The sequence below is a fragment of the Electrophorus electricus genome, chromosome 8 (assembly GCF_041902795.1).
Source record: "Electrophorus electricus isolate QZ-2024a chromosome 8, ASM4190279v1, whole genome shotgun sequence".
NCBI classification, from domain to species: Eukaryota; Metazoa; Chordata; class Actinopteri; order Gymnotiformes; family Gymnotidae; genus Electrophorus; species Electrophorus electricus.
Window position 1 is genome coordinate 27,822,905 of NC_137504.1, and position 20,419 is coordinate 27,843,323.

Here is a 20,419-nt window from a genome sequence, read left to right on the forward strand (position 1 = left end):
GTTGGATTTAGTATTTTTGAGGCTTAATGTTGCAAATTCATGTTTATAACCATGTAAAGCTTGCGTTGCAATAGCATGTGGGGTGTCGTATTGCCTGGAAAATGGTTGCATTTATGAACCAAATCTACAGTGCTAACGGAAGGAAATGCTGGCTGAATGTTTCCTTCCGCAGTTTCTCTTGCCCCTCACCCAAGGTCTTTCATTCCTGTTCATATTAAATGAGTAACATTTTTCTTTTCTTTTTTTTTACACATGGTGGCAATGCAGTCATGTGCCAAAATGATCATTCTTTATTGTTGAAATTTTGAGAAGTGAGGGACCACTGGTCCGTGCAGTAAAGGCATGTGATTGCTTCATTTGAACTCCCAAAGCTCTACAGATTTTCTTAGGACACTTGGTGTAGCCCACCCACCTACTCCAACCACACTCAAGCTTTCAGTTTGCTTCATTTTATGCCAGTCCTGTGTCACGTCGACATCTACAAACCAAATGTAGATCTTCACATGAGTTTCAGTTTAATATTTAGTACCAGTGTGTGTGCTTTTGCTTTTTTAAAAAACTTTTTTTCTTTTTTTTTTTAATGCCAGTATATTTTAAGGTTTCATTTTTTACTAAAGATAATATTTGAACTTCACACTGATGGGGACCTGTCAGAACGAGCATAAACTTTACAACATTCTTCTTTTAAGTAAGTTCTTTAATATTCTCTTGCGCAGGTTTCTTAGCAGTTTTTGTTTATTTAATCTTTTTCAATATGTCATTATTGTATTGACTAGAGTTTTTTGTTTGTGTACCATAAAGTAAGGGTAATTTGGATTACTTATTGAGTAATATACAAAAGTGAAAAAGTCTGGCGCTCTTGACATTGTTTCCTGTTTGCTTTACTAGTCCGTGTTAGGATGTCCCTCAGTGTGTTGGTTATCTTCCCTTTGCACTCCGTAATCATACTTCACATTCCATGAATACAACTGCCAGTTTATCCATTTTGTATTGTCCGATAATGCCACCCAATATTGGCCAACACTTTGATTGATGTTGTTTTGGTTTTGCAGTTACTTTTGCTTGTGGTTTCAACCTGGATACAGAACATCCCAGAATATTCAGGTCACCAGAGAAGGGTTTTGTCTTTGGTCACCGGGTTTGTCACTTTGGATCCAAGTAAATAGACTTATCAAATGATTAATACAAATTAGCCTAGAAATAACTTTACATTAATAGGTGATTACCTACCACTTTACACATTTAAAAGGGCTATAGCATAGCAAAAACACTTTTAATTGACTTGGTAAAATTATTCCAAAGTTTTCTTTTACATTAGAAAAAGAAAAAAATGCATTTAACAATAACCACCAAATAACTGACCCACCTAAAGATGGGAAATACTTTGGAAATTAGTCAGGAAGTTACTATATGCTTATTAACCACTGACCGCAAGTGTGAGTAAAAGCACACATTTGTTCCTGTCTTAGGAAATTCTTCTCACTTTACTTTTTCATAAAAAAGGCAGACATACTGTTATCATTTAATTTACAAAAACACTTTCTCGCTCTCTCTCTCTCTCTGCAGTGTGATGGTGACAGACCCTTTCCATGGTAATGGGACCGGTAGCATATACAGGTGCTTTTATAATGATGGCCAGTGTAAGAGTGTTCCAGTCAAAGGTGAGTAACATCCCCCGGAATTCTGGAAAAGCTGTTCCTTAATCATTTCCCGTATTTCCTACAACAATATATAATGTTCCACTGTTAATTAATTTTTGTTTTGGTTTATTCTAGCTATTAAAATAGTCATACAAGTGGTACATTAAGAAACTAAATCAATTGGTTTGCTAGTATGTAAAATGTATTTTGCCCATGCTGATTTTTAGGTTAACAAAGGTGATGGATTCATGTTACATGACTTGAGTCAGACTTGAATCATAAATTTATTGATTTCTTAAAGTTAAATTAAACAGACTAAATAAGAAGCTTTACTTGACTTGGTGTAGATCCAGAATTTTGGGGTATAGTTGTACCTTTACAGAGACACACAGGGCACATTTTGTCATACAGTATGAAACCATTATTTCTAAATCTGACACTTCTCAACATTTGCTCATGATCAGTCACATACTAGTTAATGTAAACCATCATTGCACAACCTGAGCTTAATACTGTTTATTACAAAGAACAGATGCAACGTTTGTTCTCCAGAGTTCATGGACATGACATTCAGTTTCCAATTTTAATCAGGTATTTTAAAAACCAGAAGGACTAGTATGTTTACTATTAACCATTGCATAGGCCAGCTAGTTAGTGCCAGACAAACAGATCTACACATATTAAGCACCATTTAAACACATTTTAACACTTACTGAATATTTTGTCTTTGAATACAAAATGAATGTTACATGACACAAAATGATACACAATTAATGAATTTTACCTAAGCTTCATTAGTATGCAGTATTAGGTATTAGGTATGCATTATGTAAAGACCCTTAACATTACCTTTGTTACTGAAGAAACAGTAACTTAGCACAAAATATTTGTCATTGTTTTGCCAACTAGCTAGTGTTAAAATGCAAACGTTAGACAAACGTTTGTGCAGGAAGTGGTGCTTTTCTACTGCCTAGAATGCCCTACTCTAAGATTAACCTTTAGAGTAGAGTAACACAGAGGGTATCTTACTATATCTTATTACTTACTCACAAAGGTGAGCCTTTTGTTTCTCAGTGCCTAAATTCAGTTGTGTTGGTAGGCTGAAATTTATCCAGTGTAGAACCTTGTATCCAATCAATTAGAGATTACACTTTCGCATCACATTGCATTATATTGCATGGTGGGATTACCCATAAAGGATACTTATGAATTTGCCTGAAAATCCCACCCACCAGAAAAACTTAGTATGTAGTATATTTTAGGTATTTAGGTCAGGAACAAGCAACTGATGACTTAAAAAGCTACCTAGGTAGACAGCTTTCTATGCAACACCCATGAAGACTATACTTTAATATCTTAAAAGCAGTCTTCTCTTTCCTTTAAAGTAAGACCTAGAGTACTACACTGAGTAGGATAATGCATAGAGTACAGCACAGAGAAAAGTAAAACATATAGTGAGACCTATTAGTAGATTATGGTACATTAACACAGAGTAAAAAGGCTTCACTTTCTTGTTCTCTGTTCTCTGTTTCAGTTAATCAGAACTCTGCATTTGGGCTTTCACTTGCCTGTGGTAACCATCGAGCAGTGGTGAGTTAATCAAACATTACACACAGTTATGCAGCAGCTTAACTGTGCAATTCTGAGCCATGTTGTCTGTGAGAGCATTTGAATTGTTCTCAGGTCAGCTGTGGCACTTGGGGAAAGTTCTGGGTTTTTCAGTACTAACTGTAATCTCCTCTGATCAGCAAGGCCACACTTCTGCCTCAGTTTTTTTCACTTCCTTATAGTACTCGGTGAGAAGATAAGGGTTACATCAATCCAAAATTAACTGATCTCATGCACATGGATCTAAACTTTTATTGAAACGTTTTACTGGATACCCAGAAAAGTTCATAGCACCACAGCAATAATTCTAAAACTCTGGTAATTTTTATTTTTTTTTTATGTCTCTCATACAGACACACACAGACAGAAAATGATGTCAAAACTGACAACAGAGATTTTTTTCTATCACATTACACAGCATATTCAATTACTTTACACACCAGTTAACACAGAATGATTATGACTGTGATGCAATCCTATTCCACACAAAGTGTTGTGTTGTCGGGAAGGATGAGGTACCCAGCCTTACGAACCTTCCTTTCACTGTTAGTTGAGGCAAAGGTTTTATCAGTGACGTGACCTCTATTCCTGTACAGGTACAAATAAAGCATTGAAAGAGTCCACTAAAAATATCACAGTGAACACAGAACCACCAAAAGGCGTTGTTCATCTTCTTGAAAATTAACCTACATACACTACTGAAATTTGCATCTTGTATCTGTCCTGTCCCCCTCTCTGTCTTTTCATATACATCTGTGTTTCCTCTCTTCTCTGTATCTCACTCTATCTGTCGCTCCCTCAGGTGTGTGGCCCTCATCTGCAGCAGAAATGTGAGGGCTTTAATTATCTGAATGGGATTTGTGTGGAGTTCAGTGACAATCTCAAACAATCTCATACACTGAAACCTGCTTTCCAAGGTACCTGTCAACACTCACTTATCATCATAGCCATGGATTTGTTGTAGGCCACTATTAGGAGCATGTGTATTTGGTCCCTTCCAGTAATTAACATGTATGATTTTATTATAATGAAAGAACTATGTCTTTTCTCAAATTACTTTATATATCCATTTGGAAAAAGTACATAAATTCATGCTGCCATTGCAGCTGCATGTGCATTCTGTGTTGAGGGGACAGACATATTGCAGATTTTCTCAGCATTCCCTCTACATGCTACAAAAGGGACACTATGCTAATAAAAGTTTGGTACACTAATCAAGTATTTTCAGCCAGTTGACTTTTTCCTAAGGGGCGTCAAATTTGTGATTTAAAGTCTAGCTGATACTATGCTATAAGCACCTTATAGTGAACATTGTCTATAAAAGGTAAGCCAGAAAAGACTGAAGAATCAGGGTGATATGTTCTGTTTTCAGTGTAGGTTAAGAACCTAGCAGCTGCATATAACCTATTGATGCTTTTGACAGGGATGCTAAATAGAAGAACATTACAGAAATCTAACCTGGATGTTAACATTTGAAAATGGGCAATACATGTTTAAATGTACAAGTGCTAGACTAAATGAAGGTGGAACATTAGCCGCTTACTGTGGTATCATTAACAGTAATAGCAAAGCCAGATAATACAATGTTAGATCTTTATTGCTGATTATGAATCAATGAAGTTATATCTATATAAAGCCTTTTCTTGAAACCCAAGGTCACTTTACAATTAACACACACGGCTTTTACATCCAGTCACATGCCAGTGAGAAGCAGCAGCCAATTGCACACAGTGTACTCTCAACCAGAAACCTCAGCCACCTGGGAGATGGAATCAGGTGCAGGGCGGGGTGAGAGGACAACACCCATTACAGAGCACCATCCATCACTGGGCATGCAGACACACAATCATCTATGCACACACTTAGGACAGTAGGACAACTTTCAATAGATATGCAGACACACACACACACACACACACACACACACACACACATTCTCTCTCTCTCTCTCTCTCTCTCTCTCTCTCTCTCTCTCTCTCTCTCACACATACTATTATTTGAGATAGTCAATTGACCTAACCTCCATGTTTTTGGACTGTAAGAGGAAATCAGAGACCCCAGAGGACACCCACACAGACAGGCAGAACATCGAAACACCACCCAGTTAGGGCCTTGATCCCAAGACCCTAGTGCTGAGAGGCAAACATGCTAGTCATCAAGCCACCATGTTGCCCAAAAGCTTCTTGGGTGCACCGTTGTGCCCAAAAGCTTCTTCACATTTAGAACATTCACACTCATTAATGTACTATTAATTTACATCTAAATTACTGTAAGATGAAAAAGATGGTGGTGTCATCTGGCAAGGTTCAGGCTAATACTGATTTGGGCATTGTCTGCATAGCAGTGAAAGTTTAGACTGTGATTTTGTATTATTTTACTAAGTAGAAGCAAATGCAAATACAAAAATTAGAAGACCCAGAACAGAGCCCTGTAGGACAACCATAGTAACATGCACAGAAAGGGATTTATGACTCTGAATAGAGACATATTGTCATCTGTTGCTAAGGTAGGAGGAGAACAATGATAAGGCATATGTTACACATATGACCAAGTAATGTATGACCCTATGACTATGGTCTTAAAACTGTATACCGTTACAGAAAAGAGGCAGTAATTAGATTACTGGTAAATTTTAAAAATACAGTTATCTCCCCCACACTCATTTTTAATGGTTCTAATTGAGTTAACAGTTCTCATGACTGTTCTCCTGTCCCTTATTGTCAATAAAACCAAAAAACTCGTTTATGTAGAGAACAAAAAGACTATTACTAGTATGAGAAAAATCACATTAAAGGGGACCCATGATGCTCATTTTAAATGTTCATAATCTCATTTTTTGGGGTCCACTAGAATATATATACATGCTTCAATGTTCAAAAACATTATTTTTCTCATACTGTATATCCCGTTGCTCCTCTGTATTTTTACCCTCTGTCTAAAATGCTATTAGAGTGCCTATGTCTTTAAGCTCTTGCACTCTGCAGACAGACACTTCACTCTTAAGCATCTGTAAACACTGGTGTATTTGAAATGTTAGAGATGCTAATCTGAGCAGAAGAATACTCAAGTATTGGAGAGAGTGGTTTTCCCTCACACAGCTATTTTTTAAGTTATTTTGTATGATTGTTGATTCATTTTCAAGATAAATTTTTCTTTTGCGTTTAGTTGATGATAAATCAGATTATTGGAGTTCAGTCATTGACGCCATTTTTTTTCCACGTTATATTCTGCAACTATTATAATGTTGTGGGATTGTAGAACAGAGAAAAGGAGTTGACAGATCAAAGCAGTTTATTCTTTAAAAAACGAAGCACATTGATTGCATCATTTATCTGATCTGAACTGGCAGAAGCTACTACTGCTGGCCGAAGAATTGTTTTAATACCCTAGGCCTGTCTGAGCTCCTCCGAATGACAGAGAATAAGCAAAATGAGCACTATTTCAAGCATCTCTGTATCTTAACATATGGTTAGAATATGCCAAGGAGTGTACATTTAAGGCATGTTTTTCTATAAACCTGTTCCAGATGTCTGCCAATAGTTTTCATAGAACACAGCCCAACTGTAAACCCTGGTGAAAGATGGGAGGATGGCACCATTGTAATCCATGTATCTTGCGATACTGAATGATTATGTATAGAGAGACGTTCTTTAGGGCAGGACAATGTAAAGATGTTATATTGCAGAATTACAATATGAACATTTCTAATCTACATAATATTGGTGATCTATTCCTTGCTGTATAAAGTGTGCATACACAGACACCCGAACACAAATGTGCACACAAAATCAGAAACAACCACTGGTAAAGGAAACAATCATTTGTGCAATATTTTGTCTAAAAGCTTTATGATTTAAGAAATAACCCACCCTTACCGATTTCAGTCTGTAATTGTAACACCTATATTTTTATGTAAGTATATATGTATTTGTATTTATGTATTAATTGGAGGGGGTATTGGACGATACCCCCTAGGTGTAGTCCCTAGGTGTTGAAATGAAACCTGTGCCACAGTTTAATACACAGAATGCTGTATTTTAATCTTTTCTTGCAAACTGGAGCAAGGGTTAGCTGCATGTATGTGTGGTAGAACTGTTAAGATATCTGTATATTTACAGGACTACAGAGATAGTAATCTGTATATATGTGTGTGTGTGTATTTCAGAATGTCATAAGATTCCGCCACTGGATGCAGTCATTCTGTTTGATGATTCCCAAAGTATCAGCAATGATGATTTCTCCAAAATGATTAATTTCATTAAGGCTATAATCAAGACCTTCCAACTCCCACGTTCACAGGTCTGTGGAGCTACATGTGTGTATGTGCTCTCGTGTGAGCGCATGTGCACATGCCTGTGTGAATTTGTATGCGTGTTCACATGATTTTGGTTTTGTGCACCTGTGCGTGCGTGTGTTTCCCTGTTTGTGTACTTATGCCAATGTACATCGATGTGTCTCTGTGTATGTGTGCTATTGTGTGTGTACAAAGTATGTGTGTACTGTGTACTCTATCATACAGATGTGTGTTCTGTGAACTGTGATACAGGTGTGTGTCTTTCCCAGGTGGCTGTGGCTAAGTTCTCCACTGAATCTTCAGCAGTTTTCCAGTTTGACAATTTTGCTCAAGATCAAGATGCAGACAACCTAATGAAAGAGGTTGACCATTCTCAGGGACAAACATACACACCTTCAGCCATTCGCTTTGTTCTGTGAGTCTATAACCCCCCCCCCCCCCCCCCCCCACACACACACACACATACACATGCACTCAAACGTTCACTTGCAGATACACACTTTATACTGTTAGGATGACAGACTGAATTGTAATCTCTCGGGTCTAAAACATTCCTTAATTTAAGTTGTTTCTTCATATTCCTCTTTTCCTTAAGAGAGAAAATGTTCTTGAAGGACATGGGAATGAGGAATGAATCTCAGAAGCTGCTGGTTGTGATCACAGATGGCAAGTCCAATGACCCATTAGAGAGCTTTGACACAGTCATCCCCTTGGCTGAGGCAAGAAATATCATCAGGTTCGCCATCGGGGTAAAGACACAAAACACTTTTTGTTAAGTTCTGAGTCAGTTTTGTTTAGTTCTGAGTCAGTTCTGTTTACCATTAATGCTAATCAAAGGATGCTCTTACTCTCAGCTCAGCAGCTACTAGTCTGACGGGGTGAGGGCAAGAATATGCCCAGGCTACTGTTCATTGCATGTTTTTGAACTTTTGCTAAGAATGTGAATGTGCTTCCATGAGTGTGCTTCCTGCTGAGGTCTGACTGTGTGATGTTCCGTCATCCCATGAATACACACACGGAGCCTTATCTAGCTTTGTCGTACCATTAGGGACCAAATCTTTGTAGAATCAGGCTGAGCTCAGGACAAAATTTTGTTTGTAGTGCTTTCACTTTAAAATGGTGTGATTAGTGAGCATGATGAATAAGGAGATTTCCATTGAGAATGCTTTTTTTTGTGTGTTTTCTCTTTGCTCTCTTCTGTTCCATCTCCCTCAGGTGGGTAAGGAATATTCTCATGCCGAGCTGGATCAGATAGCGTCCTCCTCTCGTTATGTGCTTGAGACAGACAGCTTTAGTGCTCTTGCCTCTATTCTGAAACAACTGAAGGAGAAGATCTTCTCTATTGAAGGTATATAGGGTTGGTTAACCTTAATCTTAACCCTAATTTTAACCCTAACCTTAACCCATAGCACAGACCTGTCAGAGAGACATTGTGGTAAAACATTGCAATTTCATACAGTTGCTCTACAGATTAAATAAAAGTCAGTTATAGAAAGAAATGCTCTTGTGTTCCAACTCTGTGTGTGTGTGTGTGTGGCAGGGCTAGATGAAGGGTACTCAAGCACCATCCAGCTGGAGCTGTCCCAGGGTGGCTTTTCTGTTGCTCTCTCAGAGGTCAGAAATGCCCCTGCTGTTAAAAGAATGTTCTAACTGGAGATACACTGAACACAATGAGAATGTGAAACATAGTATCATTGCATTCTTGATGGTGTGTGTGTGTGTGTGTAGGATGAGAGTGTGTTTGGAGCTGTAGGGGCATATTCCTGGTCAGGTGGGATGGAGAAAGTTTTGCAACTGAATGCTTCATTCATTAATACCTCAGGCCTGCAGGTGGACATGCGAGATTCCTACCTGGGTAAAATTGGGTTAGACTACAACCTGAGTAAAACGTCATTCATTCATTCATTCATTCATTCATTCATTCTTTGTCATCCATTTATCCATCCATTCATTTTCCAGGTTATTCAGTTGCTGTGGCGAAGTTGGAAAACAGCACAGTATACTTTGCAGGGGCTCCAAGATACAAGCACACAGGCCTAGTGTTGGGATTCAGTCAGAACTCCAGGCACAAGCACTGGGAGGTCTCTCATAGGGCAGATGGTTCTCAGGTAGTCAGCTACATCTCTCTCTGTTTTTTTTTTTTTTTTTGGTGTGTGTGTGTCTATTATTATACACATACAGGACCAAAATGTGTCACTATACAGAAACACAGGTAAGTTGTCCTTACAAATATGTAAGACCTCAAGTCCTGGCAACATGTTCAGGTGGTAAAAAAAAATATTAAAATAAATAAATAAATAAATATAAATATATATATATAGATAGATATATAGATATATATAGATAGTGTGTATGAGTGAGTGAAAGCGAAAGACATGCAGTAAGAGAACAGGTTTTTAGCTGTACTATTTGCAAGTGTTCCCACGTAGTTATAACTGCTGTCTCCGTCTCACGTTCTTTCCTTTGTGGTCTATCTTTCTCTGTTTGACTCTATCCTTTCTTTATTTGTCTACCTTCTTTTTGATTTTCTATCTAGCTGTTTCTTTTTTTCTTTTTCTGACCCCCACGTGCTTTGGCGGGAAGTGGTTGGTAACAAAAACTTGTGAAACACGCTCTGTAACTGTTGAGGGAAGAATTCTTTATGGCTGAGTAAAAAACTCATGATGTGAGTTGTATTAACAAACATATGTCTTTGTCTTTCTAGCTTGGCTCATATTTTGGAGCTGAGCTGTGCATGTTAAAAGATAGTGGAGGAGTAGGATTATTGGCAGTGGGGGTTCCTATGTATCACGCTCTTGGTGTGGGAGGAGAAGTCCATATCTGTTCATTAGCTGCTGGGGTGAGACACACACTCATCCTCACACACACACACACACACACACACACACACACACACAAAATATTCCCACAGAAACATGTATGCAAGCATACACACATCATACTTTACTAAAACTGTTCTATAAAAAACAATTATTAATATTGTGAATTTAATGTTGTGCATTCTTGTTGCATGTTTGCTCTTACTGTTTGATCCTGGCAGCCTCTGAACTGCTCAGATGTGTTGCGGGGCGCAGCAGGCAATGTTTTTGGTCGCTTCGGATCGTCCCTGGCAACACTAAAGGACCTCAATGGAGACAATCTTATGGAGCTAGTGGTTGGTGCACCTCATGAGGAACAAGGCAGAGGGGCAGTTTACATTTTTCTGAGCTGTCCAGGAGGCATCAGAACCAAATACAGTCAGGTGGGACACAAGCTTCTGTTCTCTGATGTTCAGTGAAACCGTTTCCTTTTAACTATTTTGTAGCCTTTTAATAAGTAATCGAGGGAGATTTTTAAAGCTATCTATTTATTTACTTATTTATTTTATATATGTATATAAATGGCAAAATAATTCCAACCCATTAACTTGGTAAGAAGCAAAGAAAAAACAAACAGAAAACAAAACAAACTTATTTGCCACTAATCTCTCATTTTTATCATCTTGTCCCTTCTTGACTTTGGTAATCGTGTGACTCACCTTTTTCAATTCCCCCAGCATTGTTCGAAGGTCCTTGCCTTAGTCCTCATTCAGTAGAGTTCCTCTATAATGGCCAGCCTATCTGAGTTCTGCTACAATGCCTGTAAAGGCATTTTACCAAGTTTTTTGTGGTAGAATTTAAACAGATAGGTGTCCTTGATTACATTTCCAGATATTAAACCCAGATACACAAACTTGGGCTTCTTTGAGATTTAGAGTACCAGTACACTTCGTACCTCAGTTGTGTGGCGTACTAGAATTCTCTGACATTAGGACAGGCCACACCTCTGCCTGCCCTGCCTGTTTGAAGTTTTGCCATTTAACCCTCAGCCTGGCTCCTGCCCATATAAACCTGGAGATGTGTTTATTCCATGCTGTAAACTAGAATTCTGGGATATGAACTTGTAGTGATAAAAATAGGTACAATAGCCACAGCAGCACATTTGTTTTAACCATCTTGATTAATTTTGACTAATTGACTAATGATTTATTTTGACCGTTTTGTTATATAATTCTAGATCTCATTGTTTATCAAGCTGTAATTTATTTCATGTTGTTTTAGATCATATGTGTTTGGAACCGCAAGATATTTTGATTTGATTATGCTTTCTACATTGCTCTGTATTTCTGCCTGAATTTTCTGAAAATCATGATACTGGGTAGGTAGTTGATGGAGTACCCGAGTTTCATGATGTTGAGTTTCTGACTTGACATCTGTCAAGAATCCTCCAGTAATGTCACAAGTTTTGGAAGTGTTATGTTAGGTTTTGGAAAATCCACAGTTATATCATCTGCAGAAAGCCCTATTATATGTTTCTCTTCTGCTGTCTGTCAGGTCATGGCTCTGTCCAGTAATTTGAGCCAGTGGCTCTATATATTTATAGCAAAAAGACAGCAACCCTGGCATGTGCCTCTATACAACTTAAAGCTACCTGTGCCTATTGATCTTTATTATAGCAATATAGAGCTTGTATACACCTGGTGAAGATGATTAAAACCCAGCCTCTTCAGAACCTCATAAAGGAAAGGAAATCTAACTACCAGCTCACCTCTGCATTGAGAGTGATCAGAGCTGCACTTAAATGTTTACTATGGGCTTGTTGTACCATGTGTAGGGTTTGTCTAAAATCTTGTGTTTGTCTACCTTTTATAAATCTTGTGGCATCTTCATGTGCCCTGAGGCATCTTGCTAAGGGTTCTGTAGCTTTCTGACCTGATCCATGAAGGGTCTCTTTTGTGAATCTCTATTTATTTTCTAGTTCTTCAGTCACAATAGCCTCCATTTGTTTTATCCCTTCTTGTGTCTTATTTGTCTGTCCCTGTCCCTAAGCTGTTTTTCTAACATTTTCGTATTTTCCCATCTTCATCTTATTCAAGTAAATTGTTGTCTAGATTGGGTTCCTTGGACCTATGGGATCTGAATCTTTTTGTACTTGTTGTGTCATTTGAATAATTTAGTATTGTATTCCATTTACCAGTTAAAACTAGTCCTGTCACTTTAGGAGCATCAATGAATGATTTGAGAAATTGATTATCAGGCAGGGTGTATACGTTAACAAGAGTGACCAGTACATTATTTGTCCATCCTTCTATTATGTATCTGTCCTCTTTGTCTCCCCCTTCTTTGATCAATTAAATGTTTACTGAATTGGTCTTCAACGTGGTCAGCTATGTTTCAGTTATTCATTTTCTTGTTTTGCCATGGTTTTCCTGGAGCATTTATGGATTATTTTTCATTTTTGTTAACATATTACTCCACTTAACTGGATTACTCAGGTCATTCACATTTAAGGATCTCAAGTTATGTGCTCTTATCATGCATGCTCCAAATGATGACTGAGTTGAAAGCCTCTAAAACCACATTCTGAACAATGACAAGAAGAGTATAACACTGAAAAATACAGGGAGGAGGAGACTCATGCCCCTCCTCTGCAGTGAACCCATTGGAGAGTCGAGGGTGAAGTCTCTCATTTCGAGAGGGCCTTGTGTTAGAGATGGCTAAAGGGTTAAGATGCTATTCCTGTTTGCCAAGCAAGTCCCCTTTGGAACTCCTGGAGTTCCATCCTCACACTCTGGCTGTGGCTGGGTCACTTTCACAGTAAGCTGGTACTCGCTGTCACGTGAGCAGCTCACAGAGTCGAGTATCTATGGGGATCCCTTCCTTGGCTGGGTCTGATGTTTTCTTTGGAAATCTCTGTTTCTGTTTGCTCTCACACTGCTTCTTTTGTGCTGCTGTATGTTCGAATCCCTGCATCCCAATGGATCTGTACACTCATGTATAGAGTTTGAAATGGAGCTCATTTTCTGTTAGGGCTTTCTTGGTCCCATTGTACTTTGCATTAGTTATGTCATGGACAAAGAAGAAAATTCTTTTGCTCAGTTAGATTTGCCTTTCTTCCAAGCTTCCTTCAGCACTATCGGATTAGCTGCTAAGAATTGCAACTGTAAGAGTTTGAGAATTTTACTGTGGAAGTGGAATACTCATATGTCATGTAATCAGTAGGGTCCAATTTCCTGAAAATGTGTTTTTCCATTATGCAGGACAATAGTGTATGAGAGTGTGTGTGTGTGTGTGTGTGTGTGTGTGTGTGTGTGTGTGTGTGTGTGTGTGAGAGTGTGTGAGTGTGTGTGTGTGAGAGTGTGTGTGTGTGTGTGTGTGTGAGAGTGTGTGTGTGTGTTAGAGTGTGTGTGTGTGTGTGAGAGTGTGTGTGTGAGAGTGTATGTGTGTGTGAGTACACCCTTTTTCATGATACTCTGTCACTCTGTAGAGGGTGTTGGGGGGAGCTGTGGGTGCAGAGCTGCAGTACTTTGGTTTGTCTCTCCACTCTGCTGGAGATCTGAGCTCCGACGGCCTCCCTGATGTAGTGGTGGGGTCCAGGGGAGCTGCCACGGTGCTGAGGTAAGCATGACTGTGTGTGTGTGTGTGTGTGTGGGGGGGGGGTTGTTGCTTGTAAAATGTGCATCTATAAAGTGTATGTGTGTAATTGTATGTGCATGTATTTGTATGCTTTTCTGTCTGCGAGGGCAGTGGTAGCCCTCAGTGCTTAAGGTACTTGATTAGTAATGAGAAGGTTGCTGGTTCAAGCCCCACCACTGCCAAGTTGCCACTGTTGGGCCCCTGAGCAAGGCCCTCAACCCTCAATTGCTGAAGTTGTACTCAGTCATAATTGTAAGTCGCTTTGAATAAAAGCCTCAGCTAAATGCCATAAATGAGTGGCTTTCTTTCTCTTCTCTTCTTCAAGGACTCACCCAGTCATGTGTGTATCGGTGAATATTACACTTGACCCATCAGTCATACCCCAGAACTCCTTCCATTGCGCCACCTCTCATGGCTTTAACACCCCTGTCTCCAAAGCAACTGTTTGCATCACCCTAAAAGAAGTTTCAATGGGCACCATTACTAGTGAGTTAATGAGAGCACCAGTGATCCTTATGCAAGTCCACACTGTTCCCTTTCCCACTCAACAAGATCTGTGTAGGCCAGTAAGGAGTGAGAGTGTGTGTGCGTGGGGGGAAGGGCATGGGTCAGAAAAGGATGAGTGTGTCTGTGTGTTTAGGTCAGTAAGGGATGAGGTGTATGTGTGTGGGTGGTGGTGGCGATGGGGTCAGTAATGGGTGAGTGTGTGTGTGTGTGTGTGGGACAGGAAATGGAAATGAAGATCAGTGTCGAATGTGTATAGGTCAGGAAGGTGTGTGTTGGTCAGTAAAGGGAGTGTGTGCATGTGTGTAGGTCGTTAAGTTCTGTGTTTGTGTCTTTGAGTGTGTGTGTGTGGGTCAGTGCTCCCACTGTGTGGGTACAGGTCAATAAGTGGTGTGTCTGTGTGTATCCAGGCCCCCTCCATGCTGATGTGTCCATGTCTCTGGAACTGGACACTGGGGTAACACCCCCTCGTCTCTTCTTCTCCTCCGCGTCTAGCAGGCATCAGTGGAACACCACACTCAACAGGACCTGGGACTGCAACACATTCTCCATCACCACCAGGGTCAGTGAGAATGTTATTAACTGATAGTCGCCACCATCCCTCTCTTTGTTATCATGGACTTTTGATTGTTGTGTGTGATTGTGTGGTGCTGTCTTGGCCAGGGCTCACTTGTGGAAGAGAATGCGACTACCCTGGCTAAAGAAAGGTTAAATAACAAATAAATAAAATAAATGTGTTTGTGGATTTGCATGGGTTGTGTGAGTGTGTATTTTGTCAGGTATATGTTGGGTGAGGAAGGCAGAAAGACAAGTGTGAAAAAGGTTATACATGTGTTAAGCTGAGTGTCACCCAGAGCATGGCAATCTGTTATTCTGTGCTTTGTAGAGGTGTATATCAGACTACCATGATGTGCCTCTGTCTGGAAAGCTCACTGTAATTGGAAAAGCTATAAAAAACACAGAAGGCCTGAAACCCATCCTCAGCCCTGAATGTCCCCCCGTGTTCACACACATGGTGAGTGTTGTGAGTTCACACACTGGCTTAAGTGGTGTAAGTAATGTGAGTATGTGACTGTGTATAAGCAATACAGAAAGTGACATGGTGTGTGCGTTTATTAGGTATTGCTGGAGAAGGTATGTGGGGAGAATCATGTATGTATCTCTGATCCAAACATGTCTCTCAAATTCAGCAGGTATGTTTTTATTAGGTTTTTAGTATAGTGTACATTTCTTCAATTTTATCTCTTAAAAATAAATTTTATGAAATATAAAACATATTCTCTCTCTTTCTCCCTCCCACCCTCCCTCCCAGAGATATGGTGGTGAATATTGAAGGGTTTCCTGTGGAACTGTCAGTGGTTGTAGTTAATAATGGAGAGGATTCAACAGATACAGACCTTCTGTTTCTCCACCCGTCCATTCTCTCCTTCACACATGTCACAGTGGTCAGAAGCCTTCACACGCATCATACTCCTTCACACGTGTCACACTAGTTAGAAGCCTTTGAAACTAACAAAGAGCTGTAGTGCTCAAAATGTTTAGACTTATTTTTTCACTATTCAAAACCTATTTTTGATGTGATAAAGTGCGTGCGTAATTATAAACAAATGGGTATGTGAAAGTTTTTGCGGTCTTGGATGATATGTATTTCCTCAATTCAAATCTTGAATCACAAAGTTCACATAATGAAAATGAATGGTGCACAGGGGTCTATGATGGTTAGGGTTTATGTTACTGGTGTTAACATTCAACTAAACCTTGTGGAATTCTAAATATCAATAGAGTAACTGTATTATTATGTATTACGTTTTGAGTAAATATGAAATATAAACAGTTCTTGCTAATGCTAATACTGTACCATTTTACATTGAAAATCTATTTTGAAGGTTTTAACGAACCTGTGTATGTTTTTCCTGTGTATAGGTGGAGTCCAGTGGATATGTGGGCTGTGTGTCTAATAACACAGGCCAAGTCAAAATGAGCCACACCACATGCAAACTCAGCTTCACTCTAAGGAAGAATGCTAAGGTGAGGATGTGAGATATATATATATATATATATATATATATATATATATATATATATATATATATATATATATATATATATATATTAGTGCCTGACACACAGGAACTTGTTTTTATTGTGAATAAAAAAGGTTAGGAGTTGTTAAGATGTTGTCTTCTCCTGTTAAGGTTGTGTTGAATATGTCATTTGAAGTATCTGAGCCCTCAGCTCTAAGTAATCAGCTGGCTGTGAATGCATCTGTATCAAGGTTAGCATCTGGGTGGGCAAATTCACATCCAAAGAATATGCTTAGATTCACATAGACTTTACAAACAGTGCCGCATGAGCAACACCATTTTGGACATGTTGAATATGGGCGCTGGTTGGTTGACACAAATGTCATGTTCTTACAGTAAGAATGAAAATCCCACAACTCTCCATGACAACACTGTCATAGTGTATGTGCCATTTAAGAGGATTGTCAACTTCCTATTGCAAAAGTAAGTCATGAGTAATTTTGCCTTCATCAGTGTCATGTGACATACATAGTTTAATTTATTCAGTTTGAAATTGCAGGGTAACATTTATATTGTTGTGGCTGTGTGTTGTCTCACACTAATTTTCAGTAATGGCTCCACAAGATATATCAGATACCATCAAACTACGCAACTCCAACACACTTATCAGGTAGCATTTCCTTCCCTACTGATTTATGTAAGGAGTGAAAATATGACGAATTAATAAACAAGAAATGCTTATCCTCTCCCTTGGACTCTCTCTCTCAGGTGATGAATTTGGGGGAATTGTCTGTCCCTGTCAGTGTGGTGTTTGTGTTGCCAGTGGATATGCGTTCTGGTTTCTTGTGGGATGTTTCTCTTTCTGCAGTTGTGAGTTAACCTCCACTACAATGTATTTCTTAAGCTTCAGTGCACAAACTATATTGATTTTTTTGTTTTGTTTCTGGAACCCAACTAAGAGCTCATTTCTGATATTGCTATATAGTATTACACCAAATCATCTTATAAATGCATGAAAGGATCACTTTAGAATACAAATACCAAGACGAAAATCAAATTAGGCATCTGTAGTTTCACAGCTCTGTTCTGAACTCATAAATGCAGAAATGAGTATACTGCAATAGTTGTGTATGCACGTGCATGCACGTGTGTGTATGGACTGCCAGTTTAGAACTGAGTAATCCAGTCACAGGATGAAATAGAAGCAACTGTTATGACAAACACATTACCCAAGTTTCTCTAACACTTCTTCTTTTCTGTATGTCTGTCTCTACATGTATGTGTAACAGAATGGTACCGTGGCAAAGTGTGAACGGCCAGTGACGCTGAAAAACATGTCACTTTACAGTGAGGTAACACAAACTCATGGTCATACCATTCGCTTTTTTAAGTGTATCTTATCATGCCAACTCAGACAGAATGTCTCTTGACAGTATTGCAGTGGGTCCAGATGTCATCAAATTACTTGTAGTATTGACCATATAAGCCAGCCAGTTACCTTCAGCTTCTCTGGTAACATCACCCGGAAAAAGGTAGAGTCACTACTTTTCTGATATTGCCATCTACACCACTCCGCACCTTCTTTAAAAAAAGACAGCTACATTTAAATTTTTTGAACATGTCATATATTAATATGTACTTTAAACTGTGAACGTAGGTATATATAAGTGAGGATGTTGGTTTTTTTGTTTTTCATCTTGGCCAGGTGTCTGGAATGCAGATAAATGTGTTGAGTTGGGGAGTTATCAAATTTGATGAGGATCGTTACACTCAGTACCTTAACGACGACGCTCTTATGTGTTCGGTGAGATGATTACCTCATTCAGCACTTTTAGATTTAAGTATAGTAACTACAAAGTTTTGAGGAATGATTATGCCTGGAATGCCACCCTTCCTCCTCCCCTTTTAAATTGCCTAGCACCCCATGTTTCCTTTCAGCAACATCCTCTTTCTCAACATCTCCTCCCTGCTCCCTTCGCCACGGCAGCTGGCTTCTCCCACGTAGTTCACCCTGCCAATACAGTCACACAATCAACTATGTCCCACCCACTATTAAAGCCGTGGTTGGCACTCACCAAATCTTAATTATTTTGAGGTTGCTTGTGCTACACATCATCTCTTTACTTTTGCCTCTCTGTTCTTTTCAGATTGTCACAGAGGTTGAGTTACCATCACAGACTCAGACAGTTCTGATCGCTTTCCTGTCTGTGTTCTTTGGGATATTGGCATTGGTGATTGTGTTTCTTGTGCTTTATAAGGTGAGTGTTTGGCATTTTGAGTGTAGCAGTGTTCAGTCATTAATACAAAGTCATTTCAGTCCACAGGTATTAGTTACCTTACCTTATGTTGGAGGGCAGTGGTAACTCAGTAGTTGAGGTACTTGACTAGTAATCAGAAGGTTGTTAGTTCAAGCCCCACCACAGCCAAGTTGCTACTATTCGGCTCCTGAGCAAGACCCTTAACTTTCAATTGCTCAAGTTGCGTGTGGTCAGAATTGTAAGTCGCTTTGGATAAAAGTGTTAGCTAAATGCCGTAAATGTTCATAGGGATGGGCTATTCACTAATTTGTACTATTTGGGTTGACAGATTGGTTGGTTGATGTGTTTTTTGTTGTTTGTTTTGTTTTTTATTCTCACACTAACCCTAACCATAGGTTGGGTTCTTCAAATTTGCTCAACATCCTGCTCAACAGGCAGGTGTATTGGGAGCGCCCTCCAGTGGGGAAGATGGGTGTAACCTTCCAGCTGATGGGATGGCTGAGCAAGGCAAAACTTCAGTCAGCCAAAACACAAGTAGTGCGCCTGACGAATCTGGAGTAATACAAGCAGCCAGTAATCACACTGCAGAGAGCACTGATTTCAATATAAAGGAGACAGCTATCATATAGCTCATCACAAACTGTCCTGTGCTATTCCATTGCGTCTCTGCTAGTACCAGCTTCTGCAGTTAAAAACGATCAGAACCGGTGTGAATGGTTTCAGAGAACAATATGCAGCTTTGGTACAGTTAGAAAGAACACAGTTTCATTAAATAAATTCTTTTTTAAAAAATCGAGTACCTTGCTATTACTTGGACACCAGTGTGCAGTGTGCTTTCCACTCCCAGAAATTACTGTGAGAGAGCCTTCTGGAACAGACTAAACATTTACACAACACGGAAACGTCCAAATAATTAATTTTAAATACCTAGTGTAAACTATAAATGTTTGGTGCACCAAAGTCCCATTATTTTGCAATACTGTTGCATTATTATGGTGTTGGACTCCTGGTGATGAGCAGGATGTTAATTCTGTAGCACCTTTCTCTAACCCCGGAATAAATGTGACATGTCTAGAGATGAGCAACAGTTCATGAAAACAAAGGGCAACTTCTGACGAGATAGCACAGTGTTAGCCCGGGTGGCAGGCTAATAATGGACCAGGATGTGACAAGTTATGACAAATTACGCATCTGTAATAGTTTCACACAGAGTTCACCACAACATACGGGCAGATAAACTATAAATGTTACTCTTGTGCAAATAAATGCTTCCAAATAGCCATGATTGCATGAAAGAACCTCACCAGAGTTCACGTTATTCAGACAAACTGGAAAAAACTAAATACACTTATAAATTAACTCACAATAACACAAATTGTTGGTTATTTTATTATTTTCTTAACCCTCCTACTGAACTTTAACCCACCTACTGAACTTTTCTTCTGCTACATTGCTTCTGTCGTCATCAAAAACAGCAAAAATACAACAGTGCTCTTTATTGCATATGGTAAAAATTACTGGGAGATTTTTGCGTGTCTCTGTGTAATAGACATGTATATGGGGGTTAAAATTCCATTGCATGATGCCACTAAACAAAAATGCTTTCCTAAAAGCAGGTAAATTATAAAGATAATTAATACTAAAACAGGTTGGATGA

General features: G+C 39.1%; 1 protein-coding gene across 4 annotated transcripts; it reads left to right on the plus strand.

The window, feature by feature from the left end:
* The first annotated feature begins 430 nt into the window (after window positions 1–430).
* On the plus strand, window positions 431–19,558 carry LOC113573688 (integrin alpha-X-like). Of its 4 annotated transcripts, none has more exons than XM_027004103.3 (30): window positions 431–688; window positions 1,053–1,158; window positions 1,567–1,661; window positions 3,175–3,230; window positions 4,051–4,165; window positions 7,414–7,547; window positions 7,812–7,957; window positions 8,138–8,291; window positions 8,758–8,890; window positions 9,083–9,156; window positions 9,271–9,397; window positions 9,502–9,650; window positions 10,247–10,381; window positions 10,583–10,783; window positions 13,828–13,958; window positions 14,302–14,462; window positions 14,891–15,042; window positions 15,367–15,495; window positions 15,600–15,673; window positions 15,793–15,925; window positions 16,404–16,508; window positions 16,676–16,755; window positions 16,901–16,987; window positions 17,114–17,174; window positions 17,273–17,374; window positions 17,794–17,856; window positions 17,938–18,036; window positions 18,210–18,308; window positions 18,652–18,762; window positions 19,197–19,558. In XM_027004103.3, the coding sequence occupies exons 1-30, from the start codon at window positions 640–642 to the stop codon at window positions 19,389–19,391; spliced, it is 3,456 nt and encodes a 1,151-aa protein (XP_026859904.2). In that variant the 5' UTR covers window positions 431–639; the 3' UTR covers window positions 19,392–19,558. The 4 variants fall into 4 exon arrangements, with proteins under 4 accessions (XP_026859904.2, XP_081575031.1, XP_026859903.2 ...); XM_027004102.3 differs by having other exon boundaries at window positions 433–688; window positions 19,158–19,558; XM_081718905.1 differs by lacking the exon at window positions 10,247–10,381 and having other exon boundaries at window positions 19,158–19,558.
* Window positions 19,559–20,419: the final 861 nt, after the last annotated feature.

Excerpts from the sequence above, each read along its gene's own strand:
- LOC113573688 (XM_027004102.3), top strand. The coding sequence starts at position 640 with ATGGGGACCTGTCAGAACGAGCATAAACTTTACAACATTCTTCTTTTA. Across the intron at positions 7,548-7,811 it reads TCCAACTCCCACGTTCACAG|GTGGCTGTGGCTAAGTTCTC; the intron begins GTCTGTGGAGCT and ends TGTCTTTCCCAG. Across the intron at positions 16,509-16,675 it reads CTCTAAGGAAGAATGCTAAG|GTTGTGTTGAATATGTCATT; the intron begins GTGAGGATGTGA and ends TCTCCTGTTAAG.